This window comes from Myxine glutinosa, chromosome 7 (assembly GCF_964187855.1).
Source record: "Myxine glutinosa chromosome 7, kmMyxGlut1.1, whole genome shotgun sequence".
Classification (NCBI taxonomy): domain Eukaryota; kingdom Metazoa; phylum Chordata; class Myxini; order Myxiniformes; family Myxinidae; genus Myxine; species Myxine glutinosa.
The window spans coordinates 55,978,073-55,988,870 of record NC_136267.1 but is presented as its reverse complement, the minus strand read 5'-3'; the positions used below and the strand labels follow the sequence as shown (position 1 = coordinate 55,988,870).

Sequence of the window (10,798 nt, the reverse complement as noted above, 5' to 3'; positions counted from 1 at the left end):
CGCACATTGTTGCTTCCTTTATTGGCAAGACAAGTCGTGCGCATAGCACCGCACTACATTGGTGACCTCCGACTAGTTCAGCCGACGCTGACCTACAGAACGTGCCATGTCAAGCAGCAACGCGGTAGCGGTGAAACTCCCTGAGTTTTGGGAGGCTCAGGCTGAGATATGGTTCATGCAGGCCGAAGCCCAGTTCCAGCTTCGAGGCATAACGGTGGACGAGACGCGCTATTTCCACGTCATCACCGCCCTCGGGCCCGGCACAGCCGCCCGAGTCGTGTCCGTCCTGTGGAACCCACCGGTCGACCACAGGTACGAGGCGCTCAAGCGTCGCCTCATCGCCACGTTCGGCCTCACAGAGGACGAACGGGCCGACCGTCTCCTGGACCTTCCCGACCTCGGCGACACGCGACCATCCGTCCGAATGGACCACATGCTGTCGCTACTGGGGGACAAAGCACCAGATTTTTTATTCCGGGCGCTCTTTTTACGCCAGCTACCGGCCCAGGTACGCCTCGCGTTGGCCGGTTCCAAAATAAAGGAACCCCGCGCGCTGGCCGTCGAGTCCGACAAGTTTTTCACGGCGTGTGACACGCGGGCGAGTTTCGGTGCGGCCGTCGCGGATCCCGGGGCTGATGCTGATGCACCACACCTCGTGGATCCCGAGGCTGATGCACACCTCGTGGCCGCCGCCATGCCCCGCCCACCACCACCGTGAAAGCCGCGGCCTCCGCCACACCCGCCACAAGCCTGGTGCCATTTCCACACCAGGTTCGGCCACAAGGCAAAGAAGTGTTGCCCGCCGTGCTCGTTCGGCAAGTCGGGAAACGCCCGGGCCGACGCTCGATAGCGGCGTTGAGCGTCGGCCTTTCCAGCAGCCTTCTTTTTATAATGGACACCTTGTCCGGGCGCCGCTTCCTATGCGACACAGGTGCACAGGTGAGCGTTATCCCTGCCTCTACGTCTGACAAGCGAACCGCGGGCCGGGGCCCCGCGTTGCTTGCAGCCAAGGGAACACCCATACGCACATTCGGGAAGCGTTGCCTCTCCCTGCGGTTCGGAGGGCAACGCTTCAAGTGAACGTTCGTAACCGCCGGAGTGCCCATGGCACTGCTCGGTGCGGACTTCCTCTGTGCAAACGGGTTGTTGGTAGATGTGAAGAACAGACGCCTCGTCCAGGCTGAAACGTTCAGCTCACTTGCTTGCGGGCTGAGCAGCTCGTTGAGCGGCTCACGGAGCGGCTCACCGAGCGGCTCGCCAAGCGGCTTGCTGAGCGGTTCGGTCCCGGCGAGGTTGGTTTGTACGCTTCCGGCAGCGGATGAGTTCACCTGCCTCCTCGCCAGTTTCCCGGCCCTCACGCGGCCCACCTTCTCGGCGGTGGTCGTGAAGCACGGTGTGGAACATCACATACCCACCGTCGGGCCACCGGTCTACGCCCGGGCCCGCCGCCTCGAACCGACGAAGGTGGCGAGAGCGGAGTTCGCTACGCTGGAGCGGCTGGGCATCGTGCGGCGCTCCAAGAGTGCTTGGGCGTCGCCGCTACACATTGTGCCGAAGCCTGGCGGGGGATGGCGGCCGTGCGGGAACTATCGCCGCCTCAACGATGCCACCACCCCCGACCGTTACCCGGTCCCCCACATCCAAGACTTTTCCGCCCGGTTGGCGAAAATGTCCTGCTTCTCTAAGGTGGACCTCATACGCGGCTACCACCAGGTCCCCGTCAGGCCGAAGCACATCCCGAAGACGGCCGTCATTACTCCATTCGGCCTCTTTGAGTTCCTTCGGATGCCCTTCGGTTTGAAGAATGCGGCTCAGGCATTCCAACGTCTAATGGACAGCGTCTTGCGCGACCTGGATTTCGTCTATGTCTACCTGGACGACATCCTCGTCACAAGCGCATCCCGTGAAGAGCACCTCCGCCATCTCCGCGCGCTCTTCGAACGCCGGGGCCAGCATGGCCTGATCGTGAACCCCGCCAAGTGCCGGTTTGGCATCGCCGAGATCGACTTTTTGAGGCACCGCGTCACCAGGCACGGGGCCATCCCCTTACCAGCAAAGGTGGAGGTGGTCAAGGGGTCCGCGCCCCCGCATGATCAGGGGGCTCCAGGAGTTCCTGGGCGTGGTGAACTTTTACCATCGGTTCCTGCCCCGCATCGCCCAGCTCCTGCGCCCCCTGCACGAGGCCCTCCGGGGGAAGCCGGGCAAAGGTGACGTCGTTTGGACCGAGCAGATGGACGCGGCGTTCGCGGGCGCGAAGCTCGCCTTCGTTAACGCCACCATGCTCGCGCACCCGGCGCCCGATGCACCGATCGCCCTCACCACCGACGCATCGGACTACACGGTGGGCGCGGTGCACGAGCAGTGGGTGCGTGGAGCTTGGCAACCGCTGGCGTTTTTCAGCCGGCAGCTTCGCCCGCACGAACGCCGGTACAGTACCTTCGACCGCGAGTTGCTCGGGCTTCACCTGGCGGTCAGGCACTTTCGCCATCTGCTCGAGGGCCGTTCGTTCACGGCCTTCGTCGACCACAAGCCCCTGGTCTTCGCGATGGCCAAGGTCGCCGAGCCGTGGTCGGCCCGGCAGCAGCATCACCTCTCGGCCGTATCCGAGTACACAACGGACATCCGGCATGTCACGGGGAAGAACAACCCGGTGGCGGATTGCCTTTCCCGGTCCGTCACCCACGCGGTCCACCTCGGCATCGACTATGCCCGGATGGCGGCGGACCAGACCATGGACCCCGACGTCCAGGCCTTGCGGACCGCCGTACGTCACCGAGGTGCCGTTCGACGGCGCGGGCATGGCCCTCTTGTGTGACGTCTCCCTCGGGCGGCCTTGCCCCATCGTGCCCGCGGGCCGGGTTTTTGACGCCACCCATGGCCTGTCCCACCCAGGCACGAAGGCCTCCCAGAGGCTGGTCGCCGACAAGTTCGTCTGGCATGGCCTCCGGAAGGTCGTCCGCGATTGGACCAGGACGTGCCTCGCGTGCCAGCACGTGAAGGTGCACCGCCACACCCAGGCCCCGTTGGCCCCGTTTACGGTGCCCGAACGTCGGTTCGACCACGTTCACGTGGACTTGGTGGGACCTCTGCCCCCCTCGCAGGGTTTCACCTACGGCCTCACCATGGTGGACCGCACCACCCGGTGGCCGGAGGCCGTGCCTTTGGCGGCGACGACGGCGGCGGACGTCGCGCAGGCGTTCATCGCCACCTGGGTTGCCCGGTTCGGCGCCCCCTCGGACATCTCATCCGACCGCGGCCCCCAGTTCACCTCAGAGCTCTGGGGGACAGTCGCGCGGGGGCTCGGTGCCAGCTGCACCGTACCACGGCCTATCACCCCCAGGCCAACGGCCTGTGCGAGCGTTTCCACCGCTCCTTAAAGGCCGCGCTCCGAGCCACCCTCCGCGACGGCGGCTGGGTCGACAGGCTCCCCTGGGTCCTGCTGAGCCTCCGGACGGCGCCCAAGGACGACCTGCGTGCATCCGCGGCGGAGTTGGTCTTCGGACAACCGCTGCGGGTGCCGGGCGAGTTCCTCCCAGACTCCACGGCACCATGGTCCGCAGCGCAGCAGCGCTCCGCGCTGCAGGAGACCGCCCAGAGGTTCGCCCCGGTGCCGACGGCGCACCACGGGCCCCCGCCAACGCACGTCGCCCCTGAGCTTCGCACGGCGGAGTACGTGTTCGTCCGACACGACGCCCACCGGACACCGCTGCGGCGCCCGTACGATGGGCCCTTCCGCGTGCTGGAGACCGGGGCGAAGCACTTCACCCTGGACATCGGCGGTACTCCTGACCGCGTTTCCGTGGACTGCCTCAAACCGGCCCACCTCGACGTGGACCGCCCCCCGCCAGTGGCTCAGCCCCCGCGTCGGGGCCGCCACCCGGTGGGCGGACCCCCGGCACTGCCCAACCCCGCCGGCACGCCGCCCCCCGGCCCCGCACCCATCCCAGGGGCAGCCGGTGGCATCCCGGCATCCCAGACGCCGCCAGCCACCAGAGGGCGTTTCGGCCGGGTCATCCGTTTGCCCTGCAAACTGACCCTTCAGGTGCGCGGGAATTCTGGGGGGGCGCGTGTGGCGGACACGATGGCTCGCTGGCGCGATGACATCATTCCGCGCACCAAGAGGGTGTCGCCACGCCCGAGGGGTAGGCGTGGCCTCGGGATATACACGGGGCTCACAGCCCCGAGCACGGCAGTGCTATAGTTTGATCCTTCGAATAAAGACGCTTTTGGTTACGCACGTTGTTGCTTCCTTTATTGGCAAGACAAGTCGTGCGCATAGCACCGCACTACATATGTATGTATAATCTACTCCTACGAGAGGATTTGACCGAGGAAGCTGAAGTCAGGATTAATGAGGGCACCCTGAAGTTGTGCATGTGCTGGCTTTCGTTTTAAATCCATTAAGTTTTGGAAAAAAAAAACAATTTCGCCCATCCCATACTCGTGCCATGTCTTTGTGAGGGAGAGTGGGGGCAATTGGAACTCGAACGGCACTGGGTCGAGCGCATACCTCTGAACTGAACCTTTTACGGCGTAGCCCATATGGCAAAGCCATCTAGAACAGTGTTTGTCTGTCCGTATGTCAAGTAAATCCAAGCTACACTACGTTTTGTGTTTTTAGTGGGGTTTTTTATGGAAAAGGGGATTTCGGAATTTGCTTACATGCTGCATATAATACAATGGGTGGAGATGAGTGTGCGCATGCGCAGGAACATGTCTGTGCCGCATGCACAGAAGAAAGCAGGTCGAGGCTGCGCAGGAACATGTCTGTGCCGCATGCACAGAAGAAAGCAGGTCGAGGCTGCGCAGGACAGCTTAAACGATGGAAGCAATCGCTGATGTTTGCTGAATTATTGGTACGAGATGCAGCTTTTCTGGACGCCACAAAACAGAAAGAAGGGACGGGATAATAACAAAAAACAATAACATTGTAACAAAGCATTTATTAATTAATAACTGGAGCTTCTCGATGTGGGATGTGAAACACCAAAATGATTATCATGATCTCTTCAGTTTCTTAGGCTACTTTAGCTACAAATAATCTGGAAGAATTCCCATGTTTTTAAACGCACGCCATGTTGAGGTGTATACATAAGCTTAATAGGTCCTTCTACGGCATGGCATTCTCGTTACAAAATAACAAAAACAATGATAACATTGTAACAAAGCATATACAGCATTAATTAATACTAATAACATTAACAACAATAATAATATGAGTATCATTTGGCAATAAAAAATAGCGAACGTATAATCCTTCCCTTCCCCCACATGTGTGTTTGTTGAAAGGCAAGGTAATGTTCAAGCACGACAGCGCAGGTAGGTATGCGACAAGGCGGTGAAGAACAATGAAAATGTGGTCTAATGGACCAACGGCCTCACTAGTTTTTTGAAGTGGTATCATATCTGTCTTTGAACTTGAAGTGGCTTGGAAACTAAAGTACATATTGAGCGTCGACTTTCTTCCGAGATGATTGAGAATTAATATACCTATTGTAGCTTCGTTCGGAATAACATCTTATTTTATATATTCATGTCCACTCCACGCTGAATTTTTGTAGTTACTTCTTGTTTGCTCAATATCTGTTCGCCATGCTGTTGTAGTTCGCGTCGGTAGTTAGCATTTGTTTGAAGAGCTATTAATTGTTTTTTAATATGTGGAATATATCATAATGTAATATTTGATATGCAGTTATATATTTGAAAATGAAAGACATGTAAAGTTAACATTACCGGTTCTTGTACCGTAATGAAGCAATTGTGAATTGATCATCAGGAACAAGCGAAAAAATTGGTACATTGGTTTGGATCTATTCTATGCTTGCCGTCCTTTTATATTCGCTGCATTTACATTGTTCCATGGTCTGTAAATGAATTTGTGAGTTTTCGTTGTTGTTCCACGTTTTTCATGTTAAGGTTTACTTGAGGCCCAAGAAGGCCTCAGGCTCAGGTCTAACCGTCGCCATCGTCAATTTGATAGGGATTCATTCTGGTATAATCATCCCGGGAGTTTGTACTTTATTTTAACTACCAGTTTGCAGTTGCTTATTTTGTTTGACGTTTATAACAGCATTTCACTTTAATAATGTTTAAATGATGTTACCTGATGAGTATTGGATTGCCAGTCAGGATTAAGCATCGGTAGCAACATTAGGAATCAATACCTGTGTTTAAAATAAAAAATAAAAATTAGAATCGCTTGCGAAGTTTCCTGGCTGATACATTATGTCAGACGGGACAACTATACTTGGCAAAAAAAAGAAACAAGTTTTTATGTCAAACCCGAACCCTAACAAATAACCCTAACAACTAACCCCAACAACTAACCCCAACAACTATCCCTAACAACTAACCCTTACAACTAACCCTTACAACTAACCCTAACAACTAACCCTAACAACTAACCACTAACAACTAACAACTAACCACTAACAACTAACCCTAACAACTAACTCTAACAACTAACCCCAACAACTAACCCCAACAACTAACCCCAACAACTATCCCTAACAACTAACACTTACGACTAACCCTTACGACTAACCCTTACGACTAACCCTTACGACTAACCCATACGACTAACCCTAACGACTAACCCTAACGACTAACCCTAACGACTAACCCTAACGACTAACCCTAACGACTAACCCTAACGACTAACCCTAACGACTAACCCTAACGACTAACCCTAACGACTAACCCTAACGACTAACCCTAACGACTAACCCTAACGACTAACCCTAACGACTAACCCTAACGACTAACCACTAACGACTAACCCTAACGACTAACCACTAACGACTAACCCTAACGACTAACCCTAACGACTAACCCTAACCCTAACGACTAACCCTAACGACTAACCCTAACGACTAACCCTAACGACTAACCCTAACGACTAACCCTAACGACTAACCCTAACGACTAACCCTAACGACTAACCCTAACGACTAACCCTAACGACTAACCCTAACGACTAACCCTAACAACTAACCCTAACAACTAACCCTAACAACTAACCCTACCCTAACAACTCGTGGCATTGTCTGCTGAGTGAATTCGGTTCAAGCCTCCATGGACCATAGACCACCACAGGAACATCAACATTCTTATGCAATTTAGCCATGGAATCCACAGTAAGTGATTGTTTGAAAATCCATTCAACCCCCATTGTGGTGGTTCAGAGGCATGACGCTCAAGAAATGTGGTTGAAAATACAGGTGCTTAAAATTATATTACAAATCTTTGTCATTGATAATTTGTGCACAACAATGCACATGAAAAAAAATGCGTCTTATCAACTTGCGTTTCTTTTTTTGCCAAGTATACATTATATTATATCAAGACGTGTGTGGCTCAACCATAAACCTCTTCCTTATTTAATACAATACATGTTAACTTGTAATAATCCTGTAAAATAAAACGTGCTTTGTGTTTGTGAATGTATTTGCATTGTAATAAATATGGGATTGGCATTTCCACCTTTCTATGACCTGCTTGTATGTGGCCTCCTTTCAGGTGAGAAATGGATGACACCACTGATGGTTTGAAGTTTGGGACCTTGATTGCCTCCTCAATAGCCAGTCTGAAATCAGCCAACATGGAGGTGATGGATACTGAGCAAGGTGTGAACCTTCCTGTCGATCAAGAAAAAGAGTTTGCGCTGGAGAAGACGACGACGACAGACGAGGAGCCAGGAAAGCAACACCAGTTGAATATCGGTATTGGTGAAAATATTGATGTTCCAAAAGACACCCAAGGTGGAGATGAGCTTTCCATTGAGATAAATGGTGAGGCTGCCCTTGATTTAGAGACCATGGAATGCCAGGAAGCAGGAAAAAAGGAAAAAGGCGAGGATGTTGAGCAGACCATTGCAAATGCTGGAGACCCTGATTTCGAAGATTGTGTGTTGGATGGCATTAAAGTAGATGACTGTCATTCTCTCGAGGCGGATGGTGGTCACATTGCCAATGTCAGTGTCGAGGTGAAGCAGGAGGGGAATCAGTTCAAGAGAAAGAGGCCGATTGGATTCAAGGGAACTCTCTTTGGTCCTGGATCAAAGTTTTCTTGCACGGTAAGCAATGACTGCTTATCCACACAAAATGACGGATTAAGCGACCATTTGTGGACTTTCCTTCATATGCTTGTTTGTGTTGCAGATTTGTAGCGTGTCCTGTACTTCTGAAATGAACTTTTTGGCACATAAGGCAGGATCTAAACACAAAAAGGTACGTTTCACTTTATTTGTATTTTGAAGTACTCAACTGATACTGGGTGATCTACTCCAAGAACCAGTAGGAATCCATTTTATGTTGGGGATTAGATTAAGTATTTTAAGGGGGAGATGTGAGGGTGGAAGAGGAAGAATAACTCATGAATGATTGGCTTTTTTTTCTGAACATGAGACATGAATAGTTCCGATGCTGATATAGATTGATGTTGCAGCTTATTGCTTTTGGAAAAACACCCGTCGTCGAATCTCCGTGGTGTAAATTGGAAAGCATGCTTTGTAGACTGATACGGTAATGCTGATTGCTCAATATCGAGTAAGTATGCTTGTGATTGTAACTTGGTCTTCTCTTTTGTAACTTTCACGTGATATTTTGATCACATCTCGGAAAATCATTTGATAATGAGTGTAGTATTTATTTAGTACATTGAATGATTATGTTTTGGGGAGTCCCATACCATGTGACTCAGCTTGAGGAATGCTGAACAGGGAAGGTGCTTCGTTGCGGTTTTTGGCTCTTCAACCAGTGTTTGAAATTGATTGTTGAATATCGGGGGGAAGATGTGCGACTTTGGCTACTATTAATATGAAGTACTGATTTCGTACAAATTATCATGTACTGTATTGGGTTGTAGAAAGAAAATCCCCTCAAACAATATGTGCAGAGTGTACTGGTTGGCAAGCACGTGTGCCCCATGCAATGGCGGTTTTCCATCTGGTCAGCTGTATGTTGCCAGGATACCCAGGGAGGTGCCTTTTTCTGCTTTTTTTTGTAGCAGTTTGATTGGCACCGAGTCCCTGGGGGTCTGCATAACAACAGCTAATGGAGCCAACTGCTCATGCCTGCAGTAACCTGTGTACTGAGTTTTTCTGTTGCAGTAGAGAATGTAGTTGCTAAACGTCCTCGTTGTTCGTTCTTCTGATTTTACGGTAACCTGCGGTCGATGACACCTGCTCAACCCAAGTTCGTTGAATGGAAGAAGAGGCAGCAGGGTAAATATTTCTGTCCTTCCGAAGAATCCTCCTAAATGCAGCCAATCTGAATACTCTTCAATGCAGCCATTGTGCCTCTTAATACCATAATACGGGCTAAAATCACGACCTTATTCACATACCTATTAATAATTTCTGATTAATTAATTGGCTTCAGGATGTAAATGTATAAAACCCACTTTTATTGCTTTTTTTTTGTTTGTTTTTTTGTTTTTTTACATTGGTTTTAATTTTTATTTTTTGTACACAAAATGACTTGGAAGCAATGTTATTCCACTGTTGCCGAATGATGGTGAGCACACAGAATCTCCAGAGTGACCACAAAGTCCCTATGCACGCAGTTAGAATTTAGTTAGAATTTATCTGTATGCTCCCCTCCATTCTCCACACAAATTTGAATTTTTCTCAATGTTCTTCTGGACATCTTCCATGTTGAGGGTAGGAAGTCATAAAAGCAGCCCCTGACAGCTGTTTTGGGGTCTTCAACTGTTGTTAGGTGGAGATAACAAATTTCCTCTTTCACAGTGCCCCAAAGCGAGTTGTAACATGTTAAGTCCGGACTTCGAGGAGGCCACACTTTCTTAGATCCATGTCCAATCCATCGTCCACTGAATCTGTCGTCGAGATATTTTCCAACTGCGAGAACATAATGTGCTGGTGCACCATCTTGTTGCAGGATAGCTGTGGTCTCGAGACCTCTCTCACGCAGTTGTGGGACAAACCACGTCTGAAGCCATGTTCAAATAAGTAGTGTGATTGACACTTGTATTGAAAAAATATGGCCCCAACAAATGATCTTCTGAAATTGCTGCCCATATTATGACATGAGGAGGATGCTGTTGAATTCCCTCAAAAAATGAGGATTTTATTTCCACTAACAATAAACATTCCTGGATCGATTGCTGAGGTAAATAGCACACTCATCCGAACAAAATACGCTTCGTCTTGATTTAATGGTGGGAAATCGCTGCAGTAGAGCCTTGCTCTAAATCAAGTCAAATCAAGAACACTCCCTGTGGAAAAAGCCTTCTTCTCCCATGCCCGCATCATGTTGCGTATCGGAGCTGACTTATCGAACCTCTGCGAAAATCTTGTCCTTTTGTCTTCAAAACTTGCTCCTTCTCGCGCGGGGTCATGAACCCAAACACAAGTAATCAGTCTCTTCTATTGTGTACTCACTGGTGTCTGTCATGCTGATGCTGTACCTGGAAAACAAATAAAAGAAATAAGTAACAGAGGACACACTATTATGCATAGGGATTTTGTGGTCACTTTGTAGAGGCCTCGCTAGCTGAAGGCTTTCTGAGTTGTCTACAATTGTGTTCCATTTTGCTGCTTGCTTTTGAAGCACTACGTTGGTACCAGTCATTATTGATTGAGATGTCATCTTTATGAATGGAAATTTGTTTTGTTTTTATGACTTGGTTCGCTTTAAAAGTAGTCTGATATTTGCTTGGAACACAACAAATTAGTTCAACCAATTTGGAGACTAGTTTTATTTTTAATCTGTGTATTTGCTAACCGAGTGTGTATCCCTCTTCAGATGCACACACTGTGGCTTCCACTAGCACAACA

The 10,798-nt window shown here is 50.6% G+C and overlaps 1 protein-coding gene across 12 annotated transcripts in view; it reads left to right on the top strand.

Moving 5' to 3' along the window:
* The first annotated feature begins 5,217 nt into the window (after positions 1-5,217).
* Positions 5,218-10,798, top strand: part of LOC137431267 (uncharacterized) — an 88,953-nt gene continuing 83,372 nt past the window's right edge. For 3 of the 12 annotated variants that reach the window (XM_078781763.1, XM_078781757.1, XM_068122391.2), the window contains exons 1-5: positions 5,779-5,878; positions 7,519-8,074; positions 8,160-8,228; positions 9,196-9,223; positions 10,767-10,798. The exon at positions 10,767-10,798 is cut by the window's right edge and continues 55 nt beyond it. In XM_078781763.1, the coding sequence (XP_078637889.1) occupies positions 7,526-8,074; positions 8,160-8,228; positions 9,196-9,223; positions 10,767-10,798 (678 nt within the window). In that variant the 5' untranslated portion in view covers positions 5,779-5,878; positions 7,519-7,525. Of the gene's footprint in view, positions 5,320-5,600; positions 5,993-7,518; positions 8,075-8,159; positions 8,229-9,195; positions 9,224-10,766 lie in introns of those variants that run through there. The other 9 variants (XM_078781760.1, XM_078781764.1, XM_078781762.1 and 6 more) reach the window with 7 other exon arrangements.